Here is a 17464-nt window from a genome sequence, read left to right on the forward strand (position 1 = left end):
TGCATCCCTCACCCCGAGCACCCCTCCTGCATCCCTTTCCCCTGAGCACCGCTCCTGCATCCCTCACCCCGAGCACCCTTCCTGCATCCCTCACCCCGAGCACCCCTCCTGCATCCCTTTCCCCTGAGCACCGCTCCTGCATCCCTCACCCCGAGCACCCCCCCTGCATCCCTTCCCCTGAGCACCCCTCCTGCATCCCTCACCCCGAGCACCCCTCCTGCACCCCTTTCCCCTGAGCACCCCTCCTGCATCCCTCACCCCGAGCACCCCTCCTGCATCCCTCACCCCGAGCACCCCTCCTGCACCCCTTCCCCCGACTAACCCTCCTGCGTCCTTTCCCCTGAGCACCCCTCCTGCATCCTGACCCCAGACCACTCCTCCTGCATCCCTTCCCAAGCGCCCCTTCCCCCCGCACCCCTCCCTCCGAGCACCCCAACCCCTTCCGAGACCCCCTTCCCTCCCTCCCCACCTGCCCCCGCCTTACCTCCCGCCGTGTCCGTGCCGTGCCGTGCCCGTGCCGTGTCCGTGCCGTGCCGTGCCGTGCCCGTCAGGCTGCGGCGTGGCCGGCTGCGAGCCGCAGTCCTGCGGCCAGCGCCGGGGCAGGGCCGAGGGCGGCGGCGAACTACAAATCCCAGCGCGGCCGGGCTGGGCCGAGCCGCGCCGCGCCCCCCGCTTCCTCCCGCCGCCGCCGCCGCCGCCGCCGCCTCCGCCTCCCGCGGCGCCCGGCGAGCGACGGGGCTCGGCGGCTGGAGGGGGCGCAGGTGGGTACCGCGGTGGGGAGGGGATGGGATGAGGGTGGATCCGCCCGGCTGGTGGGGGATGTGGGAAGGGCCGGGGGTCACCCCGTCGTAACTCCCCTGAGGTGGGGAAACTGAGGCACGGGGAGGGGGTGGGGGACAGCCACGCTGCTGCTCCGCGGAGAAACGCTGTGGGGTGTGGGAAGGACGGGTGAGGCGGTGCTTTGGGGACCTTTGGGGGTTATTTTTTTAGTATTTTAAGCTAATGTAGTAGTGCGAATGCCTGGCTATGTAGGGAGGAGCCGTACCTATGGCTCCCTTAACAGGGTAGGGCTCAGCACCACTCTGCAAACTTTGCATCCCCCCCACCTGCTTTCGATGAAACATCGAAATTAAAGGATTTACAGTGGTTTAGTAAATCCAAGCCCTGTATGCCCACACCCGGGGCTGGCTTTGCATCCAGCCAAGCTGCAGCCAGCCCCAGACGGCAGCGTGGGGCCGGCTGGGCGACGTGCATGAGCCATACCCTGCGGAGGGTCTAATTCTGGACGGTACCTACCTTGTTAGTGTTATTTCTGAGTGCTTTTCGCTAGCTTGCAGCTGCATCCGTGCCGCCAATTAGCTGCCCTCTTAATTGCAGGGGCACCCTGGAAGCGATGGTGTCAGTGGGAGATGGGGTGGATGCTGGATTACTGAACCGCCCCGTGCGTGCATCAAGCACTGCGCAGGTGGTGGTCTACCATGTGTGCGGATGAAGTGGTCCAGGAAAGAAATAAGAGTATCTGGAAGATACTCCAAGGGTGGCAAGCGATACCCATGTGGATGCTGAGACAGGATGTTAGAAATCAGTGAAAACCTTTGCCGGGGCTGGCATTAAATCGGTATATTGGACTGTACAAAGGGTTATATCAGCTGCTTGGAAGGAAGAGTGATGCTCCCGCTGCCATGAGACCCCAAATGGGCTCCGTCCTGCCTGCCTGGCAGTCTGCATTGCCCACACAGCAGCCTCTGAGCCCACGGGTGTCAGAGATCACGCCGAGCACCGCAGCACTTTGGCTTTTATTCTCCAAACTTCGCTGCAGCTGCATCTCTCTGGCTCTGCACTCCCTCCCCCCCTCCATCTTGTCTTCTGCTGTTCTCCTTCAGTGGTTATTAACCTTCATTTCGTTTTCCTCCTCCCCACTGCTGCTTTCATTCCTCCTCTCTCAAGAAGAACCTGACCTTTGGTTTATATTGCTCCTTCCTCTTACTAACAGGGCACCATCGCTATTTTCCTGCCCCTGTCTCCCTACGCCCTTCTCTTTATTGCTTAAATTCAGCGTCTGCAGGGAGCCAGATGCGCAGCCTTTTGCATTCACCAGCGAGCAGCCCAGGAGATGCTCAAGGTGCAGATCTGGGAAGGGATGGACACAACAGCATTGCACCCACAACAAACCAGGGATGTTACAAAACTCCCATTAACGCCTTCCCGCTGTTTGTGCGTCTCGTTGGCAGAGGAGCGTTTCTGTGTCTAACGAAGCACGGTTAGAAAATTAAATATAAATACATATAAATAAGTGGTGGCTAAGCAGCTGCTCTCCGAAGGTGGATAGTCGGCATGTCTGTCGCCGGGTATCGCAGCCACCGGCAGATCGATACCGATCCTGTCTTACAGCGCGAAGGGAAGGCTGAGCCGTCGTTTCCTGCTACGCGCCTGCTGGGAGTTTGAGTCCCCTCCCGGAGCTCGTCACCCGTGTCCTCCGCGTCAGCCTCGGGGGTGAGCGGCCTTTCCCCAAATGCCAGCTGGAAATTTCCAATGGCTGACAGCAGTCCCGAAACAAAAAGCAGCTGCTGGCCCCCCTCCAGCGCTGCGTTTCGGGATACGGTGCTCCTGGCAGACACGCCGCGCTCTGCTTCACCCACTGAATTTTAAGCCTCTAAGTAAAGTGCTGCGCTACGTTTGTTGGAGGGGCTGATATTAACTGAGTGTCCAAAATCAGGTGGGTCCGTCCTGCAGTGATGGGAAAACATGGGTTTTCCTTTCTAAGATTGCTATTAATAAGCATATAGGGTGTAGAAACCATATTGCAAATGTTTAACCTTCTGTAGTTGAGGATGAGCTGAGATAAATAAATGTGCATCAGGGGATATGAAGGGAGGGTGAATCCGTCCTTGCGACGGATTTTGTCCCAAATCCTTCCTTAAACCCAGCTCTCACTTGATGCTTACCGGCTGCTGCTGGCTGGGTAAGTGGTCAACTGAGTTTTTTATCTTTTTTTAATCCCCTAAATACTATTTATTTTGTTTCTGCCCTCCCTATGTTGTTCTTTTATTACTATATTTTCTCCTGTCTTTCATGGGGTGACTTCTAGGCTTCAAACTGCCTCCTCTGCAGTCCCCGTAACACAGCAGGGCACAAACTGGTAGCTAAGGCTCTGGATTTCCTCTGCGAAATTGTCCCCTTGAGAAGGGACAAGGCATGAAACTGGTCTGCAGGTACAGTCGCAGCAAGTGCCACGGGGCTGGGTGTGCCCAGATCTGGAGGTCACAACTTGATGAAGGCTTTTTTCCTCAGGACTCTGTTTTTTCATGGAAACTGGAATTTTTACCTCAAACCGAAACGCAGGTGTCAGTAAGATGCGCTGGAGCAAAGTGATACGTGCCGCGTGTGGGGAATCAGGGACAAAACCCAAAGCAGAACAAGCATTGAGCAGAAAAAAGTATCTTTGCCTGATTACGTGTGTGCCATTAATGCACTCTAATGAAGCAGACCGGAGCCCCATCCTCCGAACAACCATCTTCTCCTGCCGAACCACATTTAAAGTTTCCAGTTGCCATACAGGTGCCCAGGTACATTTTTTTTCATACCTCCTTTTTAGCTGAAATCAATCCTGCCCCTCCCAATGCAGAATTACTTCCTATAATGCATTACCTGATCAGCCTCTCGTAACATTTATCCAGCTGACGTAGCTTTCACCAGCTCCCTTGGGCAATACTCAAAAAGCCAGAGAGGTTTTTAGCCTGGCTGCTCTTCCTGATGCTTAGCAGAAATGGTCCCTGGCTTGCTTTAATTTTATTGCCACTTAGGCATCCTTCATTGTGCCGGCCTAAATAATTCATCTCCTTTTTTTTTCTTTTGCTGTGTGTGCACTTTGCAGTTCATTGTTACTCCTCAACTATTTCCTAACGAAGCTGCACATTATTTCACTGTCTTAAATACAGGTTTCCAAAGTTTTGGTCGTGGAGGGATGTTTTATGGGTGGGCTATTGAAGGCTACACTATAAAATTAACCAGCAGTGTAATAGCTTATGTATAAAATTTAAACCAGGGGCAATGACTGTGTAAATGGCCACGCATTGCTACGTCTGGCAGCAGAAGACCCTGTTGCTGTCACAGCATTTTTCAGGGGATGCTACAACTTTTAATCCCTTTAATGCCACACGTAAAGGCTTCAGAGGCTGTAAGGAACCTAGAATCATAGAATCCTTAAGGTTGGAAAAGACCTCTAAGTCCAACCATCAACCCAACACACCATGCCCACTACACCATGTCCCTAAGCGCCTCATCTACACGTCTTTCAAATACCTCCAGGGATGGGGACTCCACCACTTCCCTGGGCAGCCTGTTCCAAGGCCTGACCACTCTTTCAGGAAAGAAATTTCTCCTAATGTCCAATCTAAACCTCCCTTGGTGCAACTTGAGGCCATTTCGTCTCGTCCTATCGCTTGTTACTTGGCAGAAGAGACCAACCCCCACCTCGCTACAACCTCCTTTCAGGTAGTTGTAGAGCGCGATGAGGTCTCCCCTCAGCCTCCTCTTCTCCAGGCTAAACAACCCCAGTTCCCTCAGCCGCTCCCCATCAGACTTGTGCTCCAGGCCCTTCACCAGCTTCGTTGCCCTCCTCTGGACACGCTCCAGCACCTCCATGTCCTTCTTGTAGTGAGGGGCCCAAAACTGAACACAGGATTCGAGGTGCGGCCTCACCAGTGCCGAGCACAGGGGCACGATCACCTCCCTAACCTGTGGGACGGACTTTGGAAACCCTGTTTTAACAACTCATCATGATCCACTCCTACAAAATTACAGATTGCTCTTGCTTTGCTGCTCTGTGTTTACTTAATTTCATTAATGAGATCCTCTGAACTACACTAGGATCAGCCTGTTAACCCTGTCTTAGGCATTGCCTCTGAAATCCCAAAGAATTGATTCATTTTCCTTCCCTGCCATTTGTAAAGTGAAATCTGTGTTTGCAATTGATTACTACTGCTTTTTCCAAGCAGTATTTTCCCAAGAAATACTTGTATTTGGGTTTACTTGTCAGGGAAATCAAGGCATTGCTACACATTTTCCCAAATAAAAACTTCTTGTTTTGTTTTCTGATCTGTTTAGTATCTTTTCTCTGCCCTGCTCGTATTTATAGCTTCGGCTGAACTAGTATTAGCTTTATTTTCTTAATGCAGAGAGAGTTTTCTTCAAATCTTCAGTGAGACCTTTAAACAGAACCAGGTATACCATATCTCTTTGGAATTTTGTAAACTTGCTGTTTCAGGGTAGATTATTTTTAACTGGAATGATCTAAGTTATCATTTTTTTTCTGAATAAGTAACCAGAAAAATCCTGTTAAAAATTGGCTTTTTATATATATATATATATATATATAAAGACATATATATATATATGTCTTAAGGAAAGATCCATGTCTCTTTGAAAACCATATGAACATATTTGTAACTTTAGACTTTCCATTAAACTGCATTTTTTGGCTAAAAAGGATAGCCCACAGCTGTACCCATTTTTCAGAGTGGTTAAATACGTAGTAATATTTGTGCCATTCCTTTACATTTTACTTACGTTGGCAAATCGCGACTAATGCTTTTTTTTGATGATTACTTGTATACTTGGGTTTTTTTGCCAAGTTGGGCAAAACAGACACTCTGTTAAATTATGTATGCAGAATTTTATTTATTAGCTAATTAAAGCACTCTTAGATGTGATGAATACATAAGAGGGGAAATAACCTTATCCGAAGCTGTTCTACATTTAAAATTATTTAACAAAGGAAGTGTTATGGATAACGAAGGATCTGAGCTGGTACTTCTAAATACGTGAAGGCATCGGATAAGTGAAAACAGGTAGAATTGTCATTTCACATGCTCTTTCCTGCTGTGTCAACCCTCGTCACTCTCCCAGGTTCGAACCAATTATTTGCTGAGCTAAACTCGTGGCGTAGAAGAGCGTTACAGAAATGTTCTCTATGCATCTTCTGAGGATGCTCCTCTGAGTAAAACCCAAGTTAAAATTTACAAGTCCTTTTCGGCTGAAATGCTCAAATGCTCAGGCAGCAGCTTCTATTCAGGAGTTTGACTTTTCCAAAAAGTTCACTACTGCTGGATTCTCTGAATTTACATCACCTGAAAAGATTATGACTTTAAATCAGCTACAGATTTTTTCCCCCATGATATTATATACATCTGTTTTAAAAAGAAAGATGTATTTAAATACAAGTCATTCTAAAAGCACAAAATAAATCCTGTGCTTTTCGGCCAAATTTGCATCTTCAACTCTCAAATTAGATCTCTAGCTGTTCTAATTTGAATGAATTTTAAGTGCTACTTGGGGAGCAGCTACACGAAAGGCTTTACCGTAACTCTCTGCTTCCAAGAACCGTAACCCAATTCGTGCTTGTCCTTGGTGACTGCAGGTTATAACCACCCACGTCCAAGATCTGATGCTCTTTTGGTACTTCCTCTTTGCGGAAATGCTACCAAGCAGAAGTGATTTCTGTGCTGTATTCTTGGAGAACCTTTATATTGCATTAGAAAAGTACCCAGGCCTGATAAACCGGGGTAGGGACTGCAAATGCTGGTTGGATGAGCAAAGAGAGAAAACTGACAACCCATTTAATTTAATTTTTACGACTTTATGAAAAACTTTTCATAAACAAGTTTATGAGAAAAAAGCAGCAAAGATTGACTTTCTTTCCCCAGCTACTGTCAAGTCCGCTGGTTGATCAATGCATTAAGTCCAGGTTGATGATGAGTGCAGTAGACATAGGCGCGTTCATTTGTGCTGCGGTTTTGGGTCTTCCAAGTTGCCAGGCTATCAGATTCATCTTCACACTATGAAGATATTAACGTGCAAGTAATGGGATGAATTAGTTAAAAGCAGATGATTAACTTGTCATATGTTGATTCCACTTTATGAATGACAGCTGTGGAATAGTTATCCTGCAGCCTTATCCATGGGCCAGATATTTGCATCCTTAAATGTTTGAAATTTAATCCAGTGCGGAGGCAGTGGGGAGGTCCAAAATAAAAGCAAGCTGGTGTCCTGGGAGACTGAAATCCAGCCTGTTTGGGTCTGTGGACTGCAGAATAGCCATGACCAGAACAGACTGGTCAGGGCACGTGTCTGAGCAGCATCCAGAGGTGGGAGAGGAGCAGAGCCCACACGGGGAGGGGGTAACGCCGCGTCTGCCGAGCGCTGTGCTACTACACCCACAACTCTTCCAACGCCGGAGCTAAAGCTTGGTCAAAATTCTGATGCTGGCAACATAGATGGTCTTTAGCTTCAAAGAGCTCATGTTACTGCCATATTTTGTTGGCAGCCTCCCTTTTGAGACTGCTGATAAAGAAACCAGTTACAAGATCTTTTAACATTATCTGTTCAGATTGGACTGAGACGTCTGCCTCTCATTCAACTTACATAGCCAGTGAGTCTTTGGATAAGAATAAACCTAGGGTGGATGTTGAGTTTGAAATGAAAATCTGTATCTTTGGACCATCCGGTGGTCTTTGGGTTGTGACTCTTGGCACGGGCTCTGCCAAGTGAAGCCTGTCACATACACATCAAGGGAAACATCTCACTCTGCAGCTGGCTAAGGCTGGCAGAGAGCATGAGAAAACGACTCATGTGGTGTAGATAAGCAGTCTTGGGCTCAAAAATCTGAAAACATGACCTATGAAGAAAGAACAGAAAAATTTGCGTTGTTTAGTCTAAAGCAGCCTGAGGGGTAGCAGAGATGGGAAGCAACAAACACGGCCTTTGGGGTCACTGTCTAGTCCTGCTTCTACAGGCTGTGTTATTTGCAGAGAGATGTAGGGAACGCTTCTGTTTGATGAAACCTGAAAAAAAAGTAAAATCTATTTTAGGCTGGTTTTGTCAATGTCAGATTGTGCTTGTAGCAACGCTTTTACAGACGTATTGCAAGCCCTTAGGGGAAAAAATACATGGGAGCCACTCGTACTACAGAATTAGACCAGTGGAAGCCTCTATATGATCAGTTTTAAACAGCTCTTGACTCTTAAATTGGGTAGAAGTCTTCAAGCGTGGGAAGTACGCTGAGACTACAGTGCTGAGGGGAGTTTAGCACTGCAACAAATAGTTTTTTCTAGGGTATATTTGGCTGAGGTTAGTCACAAGGACGGTCTTTGGTCATGGGTGTAGACGGGGTGTTGTGTCGGTCGCATGCATCTTTATTTGCTAATTTTCTTGGATAGATGGGAATAAGGGATACACAGGCAAAGCACTCAGATTTAGAGATGTGCTTCTTTCCATTAATTATTGTGCAGTGAGATACACACTGTGTGCTAGGGGTTAAAGCAGGCTAAAGAACAGAGTAGAATGTTAGTCTTAAACTAGAAGTGAAATACAGATTCTCCTTTGACCTGTTCATTAACTGCCTTAGGGTGAGCAAGTCTTTCATAGCAAAATGTGCTTGCTATCTAGAGGCGTATTTGTTTTAGGACGCTATTATCCCTGTTATTTGAGTTTTAGCAGCCATACAAGAATTGATACTCCAGCACAAGATGACATTCTTCCTATCTGTATTTTGCTGTGACTCCAGAGCTGATAATAGTGCCAATAGTCTATGATTATTCCATGACTAGTTAGGAAAATGCCTTCACTTAAATTTAATTTTAAGGGAGCTGTTTGGCAGCTTTCCGATGAATGACCGTAGTTACTACAGCAAGAGATACCTCCTACCTCTGCAAGAAAACACCGAGGGGTTTCCTGCTGATTGAGTCAACAATAAAACTGGGAATGAACTGCCGATTGATTTGGATTCAGCAAACAAGGAAAAACAGATTTGCAGGTCCTCAGCTAGCAGGAATGAGGGCCCAGCTTTTCAAGGCAGCTGAGCTGATCTGCAATGGAAAGGGCTACATAGCTCCTTCCTTTTCCCTTGCACCAGCCCTGGCATTCATCTGATTCCAAAATGTAGCAGAAACATATCCTGAATAGAAAATGATGCTTTTTCTCCCTGAACTAGCTCATTGTGGGGTCAGATAAGTGCCAGAGCTGGCGTAAGGGAGGAGGAAGGTATGGTGGAGGGCGAAGGGAGGTATGTCCCTTCCAGAGGCAGTGATGCTTAACTGCACCATAAAATCGCATCCTCCATTCATCTCAGCTGATTGCAGAGGAGTTGCGTGGAAACTACGTCAACTAGGATATGGCCCCAATTAATTAGGAAATGTTTTCTAAGGTAAAGCACGTTGGAAAGAGAAAGCCTGGTGGTTTTTTTACTGAATGGAACCACAGACTGTCACGTGCTTCCAGCAGCGCTGCTCGCTGGCTCCCCGCTAGGCTGACTGCACTCAAATGTGTGTCAGGGGATTCTGCTGCAACAGCTTTGTTGCTTTAATTGTATCTTCAGATGCCATGGAAGATGTTGGGATGTGTCCAGTTCTTGTCCTGTCCTTTCTTTCCCCTCTACATTCTGTGTTCATGAGGGAGGCGGGATCAGGTGAGCCCAGGATGTAACTCCTGCTTTGAAGTCAGCAGTCGTTCTGCTGTAGGCATCCGTCGGAGAGATTTCACTTCTAGCATGACTGTAAAGTTTTGGAAGACTCATGATTTCTGGCACTAAACTGAACTAAACAAAGTCCTGTTCAAGTCTGTTAGGAGAAAAAACATCCTTATGCTTGTTCTCGAGATACAACCTCGAAAAGTAATTCCCCACTTCTAATTTCTATGATAAATTCTTGCCATGTAGTTACCCTTATATATTTAGGACTCTTTATCTCTGTAGTTTAACTTTTCAAACAGGTAAACGCAGCTAAATGTGTGGTGTTGGATTTTTTTGTTTTGTTTTGTTTTGTTTTAGAATTAGTCCCAGCATCGTGACTTTTCCATCATGTCAGAACCCATCACGCTCAATGTTGGAGGAAAACTCTATACCACCTCTCTGTCCACCCTAACTAGCTTTCCAGACTCCATGCTGGGGGCCATGTTTAGTGGGAAGATCCCAACCAAGAAGGACAGCCAAGGCAACTGCTTTATCGACAGAGATGGCAAGATCTTCCGCTATATCCTGAACTTCCTACGAACTTCTCACTTGGACCTCCCTGAAGACTTTCAGGAAATGGGCTTGCTTCGACGGGAGGTAGATTTTTATCAAATTCAGCCACTGATTGAGGCCTTGCAGGAGAAGGAGGTGGAGCTTTCTAAAGCAGAGAAAAATGCCATGCTCAACATCACCCTCGATCAGAAGACCCAGACTGTTCACTTCACCGTCCGAGAAGCACCCCAGATCTACAGCCTGTCTTCCTCCAACATGGAAGTGTTCAGTGCTCATATCTTCTCCACGTCATGTCTGTTCCTGAAGCTTCTCGGTTCCAAACTTTACTATTGCTTCAACGGAAACCTCTCTTCAATATCCAGCTACCTGCAGGACCCCAACCATTTGACCTTGGATTGGGTTGCAAGTGTGGAAGGCCTTCCCGAAGAGGAGTACACCAGGCAGAATTTAAAGAGACTCTGGGTGGTGCCAGATAATAAGCAAATCAATAGTTTCCAGGTGTTTGTGGAAGAAGTGCTAAAAATAGCCATGAGTGATGGTTTCTGCATAGATTCTTCTCATCCACATACTTCAGATTTCATGAATAATAAGATTATTCGCCTAATTCGGTACAAGTAGGGATGGCTGTTTATTATGGTGCCAGCATGGAGATAACACAGGTTAAGTGTTTCCCTTTAAAACACACTTACAGCCTAATTCAGAATCATGCTTACCTGGATTAAGAGTCACTAACAGGGAGATGATTTTCCTTTAATGTATTTACCAATACAACCTTTCAGAATATGTCCATATTCTAGATGGAAGGAATATTGTCTAGCGCCTGAATTAAGGATTGGTTCTGTCTCTGCCTCCATCTCTGACCTGCTGTACAATTGTGGGGAAAATCACTTAACTTCTGTCTTTCTTACATTTTCCAGTTGGAAAATGGGCGTGATCCTTAACCTATATTGCACAGGTGATGTGAGGGTTCAGTAATCACGGTTTGGAAGGTATCTGGAGATCAGATGCAGTGAAAGATGCCATGGAGCTGCAGCACAGCAGACAGCACGGGGGGTGCATTTTCCATGCCTTGCCGTATCACCTGTGCAGAGCATCCAAGAAGCTTGGTTGGATCCACAGAGAAGTCGTCTCCCCACATGCACGCACTCAGTATTCCTGTAAAGGATGGTGCAAACTGCAAATGAGTAAGGGATCCTGTCTGTTTGCGTTCAACGGAAGATTTCTGTCACCATCTGAAGCTGACTTTTTTTTTCTGAACCCTGTGAGGAAGCCCCTGTTCTGTTCTGCTTTCAGGAAAGCCATGTTTGAATGATGTGACTGACATGGTGAATGACCAAGGAACCCATAGCAGAGAGAATGGTGTTCTTACAAACTGAGAAGATTGTGTCTGGTGGGGGAACTTTGCTTTGGATGCTCTTAAACCTTTACTTTTACATTCCAAAGGCATCCAGGACTAGTCCTTTTCTTTCTCTTACAATCTTCTATTTGTCTGGAGGATGCTGCTGAAACTTTCTGAGGTAGAGACAGATTTGGGGGCAGAGGTCCCCAAATATCTTCTAAACGTTTGAGCCTCTTCTGCCTGGACATGGCCTTCTTTTGTGCACGTCTCCCTTCAGCAGTGCCTGGAGTGCACAGGATGCTCTCTGGGTAGGATGGATTCCATCTGAAAAGACAACATTCCCATCAAGTTACGCCTAATATTTTTCATTACAAAAACAGAGGCTCACTTTTCCTATCCCGGTGCATTGAACTGTATTTTTTAGATCATTGTGAGATGGTCAGATCACGAAGCTAGCATTTTACCCGCTTGCTTGGCTTTAGTGTCAGATTGTCGGAGGTAAGGCAGTGGGAAACCGGAGGTGATGACAATGGTCAAGCTCTTTCCTACAAGCCCGGTCTGTGCTATAATGAAGATCATAATCCACTAGCTGCATCTGAACACCGTTTGTGCCATATGAAGGTGGTTCATTCTCAGCTAATTATGTTTAAAAGTATCTTAGCTTCTTTCCCTAACCAGATTGCTACGCGTGCATGAGAGGCCCTCTGGAACATTTCCTGTTATCTCTAATGAGATAGAAGGGAAAATGCAATAACCAAGTTTTGCATTTAGAATTTTAGTGCTTCCAAAAGTTCTTAGCACAGGGCTGCAAAGCTCAGTATTGCTCATGTACTTATTTCCCAAAGTAACTAGTCTGTCGTTACATTAAGCTGACCTGTGAACAAGCATAAAGAAGCGTTTTGTTACTGTTGTAAAATACAGTGAGATAAATATATTTCTACTGTCCCAAGCTGTAATTGCATGAACAACACAAATGAGCATGTTGATGCTAAAAATGCACATTCTGCAGTTATTGGCAGCCTGTTACAAACCGCTTCCCCTGTCTGAGTTGGTGCTAAACCAGCATGATATACGTTGGACCATGTTGTTAGGAAGCTGACTGGGCTTGAAAATCTCAGAGCCATTAAACCTGGCAAGTTTTGTGAATTTTGAGGATTGTAAACAGGATTTTGTGGCTAAATTCCAACGAGTTTTAGTTGCATTATGAAAAACTTTTTTCCCCATCCCTGTCCTGAATTATAAAGCAGGAGTAATCTGTTCCAGGGGTTGCTGCATGCCACTGACAAAGCAAAGCAACTCCTGTGTGAATCTTATTTCTGACATGAGTTTGCCAGTCAGTTGGACATTCACAGTAATGATCTATGCGGGTAATATGATTATGATCTGTAAAACACCATATATGAACCCTATTTCATCAAATCTATGCCTTGAAACAGATATGCCTTTGCTGGATTTATGCTAACAGAGCTTTTGGGGGCTGTGGGCAGTATGTCTTTTTAGCCCACGCCCTTGAGAGTAGTAAATGATCTCTAACAGGAGTTCTTGTATATCAGAACTAAAATAATACTTATCTGTAGTAATTTGTTTCCTGTCAGCTTGAGTTTGTCCAAGGGCAAGAGCAGTGGGCTTAAATCTCATATGGAAGGGGGGGAGAAGTCTGATCTATACCCTTTAGAGCTCTGGATTGGTACTGCTCCATTCAGTTTCAGCAAAATAAAAATACTCCCTGGGAGAGTTGAATCATTACTGCATTTTCTGGTGAAAGGCACGTTAAGAGGAGTCCCCAGAAGCACTATGCGTAGCTTAATCTAGAGCATTTACTTTTCCCCTTTGCCCCCATCCCCTTGTCTTTTCTTCAGACTGTAGCAGCACCCACACTAAAAACAGTTATACAGTTTCTTAAAAGTTTAACAAGAAATGAAGAGTGCCCCAACCTGGCCTAGATAGTAACTGGCATAATTCTGCTGGCATGGAAATACGGGTCTGAATCCCCACAGACTGAGGAGAGAACTGAACCTGGGTCTTCTCCTGGAGTTATTTAATCCATCCGTCTATTATGCAAAAGATGGACCACTTGAATATACATTTATCTGTGCTCCGGTAACTAAATCAGGCAAAGGCACAGTTGGCCACAAATCTCTGTCATTTATTAGTATGCGAAAGATGCAAAATATCTTTCTTCTATATGCAGAGAGATGCAAAATTTCCAACAAGTATAAAGACGTAAGTGAAGACAGGCTTTGGGAGGAATAGAAAAAGTTGAGATACCTCTAAATTGCTAAGCAGAATAAACATCTTTAAGCATGAAATACTATTTATAATGCCACAGTCGTTCTGCATGCTAATTGAGTACGTGAAATAAGCAGTAAGTGAATCACTTGCGATTGTAGTCAAACATATGTTATACAAATGCATTTGCCATTTCAGACTATGCACTAAGCTAAATGTACGCTCCTTAATTTTGCAGTCTGTGAGTTACATTATAATGACTGTTTATAGGAATGTTCTCTCTCCAAAACATTTCTTCCCTTCTTATCTAGATAGTTGGCTTTTGTTTACCTTCTTTTTCTGAGCCCTAGAAGTGTAAATTGTTTTTGTTTACCAGTCAACAGCACTGATGATTCTTCTTCTCAAGAGTTTTCCTGAATTAAAGAAAAGTGAACATAAACAAAGCCGTATTAAGTACAGCGCAACCCCATCGCTAGTCATGAAAAGCACATGGCATTTATTAGCAGTAACATCTAAAAATTATTTCACTGTTGAGTGAAATATTCACTCAGAACAAACTACTTTTTTTTTCCTGTAGAGGCCTGAGAACAAGAAAACGATCTAGTGAGTTTTTTTGCCTTAAAGTTTGAAGGGTGCTTTCTTCCACATCTCGGTGCATAACTCTTGTTCTGATTCTGCCATACGCCTATCTCCCTCAAAACCTTCATCTACAAAATGAGGCTAAAAGTCCTGCACTTTTTTTTAAATGGCCTAAATGCTGAGAGAGCCACTGAATAGAGAGATCAGTAGTGTTAGAGCAGATGATAAATATTAGCTGTAGTCTAATGGCATTTTCAGATATGGGCATGTGCATAGCACAGTGGGATTTCTTATATAACAAAAAGATTATGAAGCATCTAGTGGAGTCCAGGAAGAATCACTCATGGATTTCTCTATGTGTTTTTAGGCTTGATAGCTCTTAAATATCTAACAATGTCCAGTTATAATGAAGGGACTGAAACCATACGTAAATACTAAGACATCTTTAGTTCATGCAGCTGTTGTTAAAAGTCATTAGGAGTCGGTGAGAGGAGTATTTGTTGCTGCAGGTGATGGTAGGGAAATGAAAGAAATGAGTGTAAAAAGTTAGACCTGGAAGAATTCACATCTTAACAAGAAATCCAGGATTTAGAAGAGAGAGCATAAAGAATCTTGATGTGTTCAGGAAAAAAACCAGCAAGATAACAATGGAGACAAAAATTTTTCTACGAAAGGAGGATGTGATTAGAATGACTCACTGGTCCTTTCCAGTTTTGATCTCCCATTATGCAACTTAAATATTGGTCATGCCAAGAGTTACTCTAGTAACTTGTCAGGAGTAGACAGCTTTGCTTCAATTTGCATGTGCTTTAAATCACCAAACATATGCACTGCTGTAGTTACCCATATTTTAAGGGGGTTGCTGAATATAAATTGCTGCATGAGTTCAATGGCAGTAAATACCTGCAATCAATCAGATTTATTTCCACTCTAGGAAAGGCTGGTGGGGTCTGTATATAAGACTCTGGTAAATATTGCCTTCAGCCCATGTCATAGACTGGAAAATAAATCTAGGATCTTCTGATACTTCATAGATAAATGGAGAAGTTATGAAGGAGATCCTTTGAGGAGTTTCATTTTTACCCCATCCCTTTGAATTTGGCGTCACTGCTCAGAATTTCAATATATTTTGAAATATTTAACTTCCATTCTGTAATGACTCCCATATCCACACACTGATGGTCACAAAAATGCAGGGTGCAACCAGTGCCAATATGCGTCCCTCTCAGTAAAAGTCTTGTATGTGAATTAGTACAGGCAGTCATGTAGATACTTTGTGTGAGAAGGTCTGGATCGAGCATAAATATGCAAATCATGCTCTCAGATTTGCTTGGGAATAACACAAGGGATGGTTTCCCTATCAATTCAGAAAAAAAGGAGCTATAAGGGAGGGCTGTTTGGAATAATTCCTTTTCTCTTCCTCCTCTTGCCATTGCCCTCCCTCTTATTTTCTTGCTCCTACTCCTAACTGTAGGATCTTCCTGTTGGTCAGAATTTGGTCCCCAATTCACTAAAAGCCATGCTTTTGAATGAATACTATTTGGAAAGTGTCAAAGTTATTTCTTACCACTTTCATAGAGAGCCTGTAGGGCTATCACATTTAAAAATCTGGTTGCATTTCTCTGCCTGTAACTCTTCTGTGAACTGTTACTAATATGTATTTTAGAAAACAGTAAATAAAATCTGAATGAAGCAGTAGATGCTCTGCCTGGCATACATTTCTTGAGGAAAGAGCATGCAAGAATGCGTGCTGAATCTGTAGCTTTTCCTCTCTCTAAGGATTTTACACAGTGCATCATTGCAGTGCTTACCTAGACATCTCCATGGCTGAGAATTGTAGGAAGCTCCCCCAAAATGAGTGTAGATGTAGAAAACTTGAATGAACAAGCCTTCCTAAAGAATCGAAACCATTTTAAATGCATTAGCGCATTTATGTTTCAAACATTTCTAAACAGAGGATTAATTTCTGCAGTGAAAATCCTTCTAAACCCTAATGCTTTACCACTGTTGAACTTGTCTCTCATCCCCAAGTTTGAACAAACCATAATATATGCTGCTGTACAGGAAAAAATAAGTTTAACATATTATCTATATGACTTCATGCAGCCCCTACAAGGTACTATTCCTAGATAGATGAAGGTTTGCTGTAAGGAAGCGAAAAGCCATCAGCCTTGCATGCATCCACCCTCCAGGCTGGCAGTTTCTTCCAGGTATTAAAAAATTGAGCTTGTTCCTCTGAAATAACATTTTCTACCTGGAAGCAGACTCAGACCCCAGTATCACTGGTTGGAGATGGCACCTCCCTGGAGCAGAGCTAAGCTGGTGTAATGCAGAGTGACTTCTGCCCGCTGCCAGGCAGCTGTTGGCATGAGAGCTGCCATAAATTCCCCCATGCTTTTCACCCAACATTAACTCACCCACAGACGCCGTGTTTCTGCGCACGTGGGGGGACACTGGTCTCTGTCCTGAATCAACAGGGTCAAGCCTGCGCTGATGGCGAGTGGCATGGTAGCCTCCCCGGCACCCTGCCTGACATCGCAGAGGGGAGGCAAAGGAGCATCCAGAGAGAGATCCTGAAAGATTACCCAGATCCAGGGTGAGCCAGCACCCTCCATCTCTTTAACCGTATCCCAGGGACAGGGGAGTCTTCTGGAAGAAGCAATGGCTGATGTTGAGCCCTGCAGGAACAGCATTTGTCAGCTCTAGTAAATACTAGAAGGAGCAGGAAGGAGCATGAAGGAATGGAGTTGGGGCTGCACTGAGGTGATGCCAACCCTGTGTGAGACCAGTAATGATGAACATGGAACTGGCACCACAGCCTGTCCCCTCCTCCCTTAGATGCTGGACACCAGGAGCAGCCCAAGCCCAGGCTGCTGCAAGTACAGCCACACAGCAGCCTCACACCACCCAACCCAATCCCACATCACCCTGGCCCAACACCGCCTAACTCCATACATGGTCCCACAGCCACCTAACCCCCGAACACCCAGGATCACCAACCACCCAACCCCACTGGTGGTCCTACACTGCTCAATCCCGCATCACCCAGGCCACACACCACCCAACACCATATGTGGTCCCATAGCTATCCAACCCTTCTGGTGGTCCCACACCACCCAACCCCACAGCACCCAGGCCCCACACCACGCAACCACACATCACTCAGGCCCCACATCACCCAATCCCACATAACCCAAGCCCCACACCACCCAACCCCACATCACCCAGGTCCCACACCACCCAACCCCACTACTGGCCCCACACCACCCAACTCCGCATCGCCCAGGCCCAACACCACC

At 45.5% G+C, this 17464-nt stretch overlaps 1 protein-coding gene across 1 annotated transcript; it reads left to right on the forward strand.

The window, feature by feature from the left end:
• Positions 1 to 702: 702 nt before the first annotated feature.
• KCTD21 (potassium channel tetramerization domain containing 21) lies at positions 703 to 15861 on the forward strand. The gene is made up of 2 exons (XM_075140540.1): positions 703 to 761; positions 9824 to 15861. Exon 2 carries the CDS (start codon positions 9854 to 9856, stop codon positions 10634 to 10636), a length of 783 nt encoding a protein of 260 aa, XP_074996641.1. The 5' UTR covers positions 703 to 761; positions 9824 to 9853; the 3' UTR covers positions 10637 to 15861.
• The last annotated feature ends 1603 nt before the right edge of the window (positions 15862 to 17464 follow it).

The sequence above is a fragment of the Calonectris borealis genome, chromosome 1, assembly GCF_964195595.1.
Source record: "Calonectris borealis chromosome 1, bCalBor7.hap1.2, whole genome shotgun sequence".
NCBI classification, from domain to species: Eukaryota; Metazoa; Chordata; class Aves; order Procellariiformes; family Procellariidae; genus Calonectris; species Calonectris borealis.

What these genes read in the sequence shown, in the direction of transcription:
- KCTD21 (XM_075140540.1), top strand. Translation starts at nt 9,854, where the DNA reads ATGTCAGAACCCATCACGCTCAATGTTGGAGGAAAACTCTATACCACC.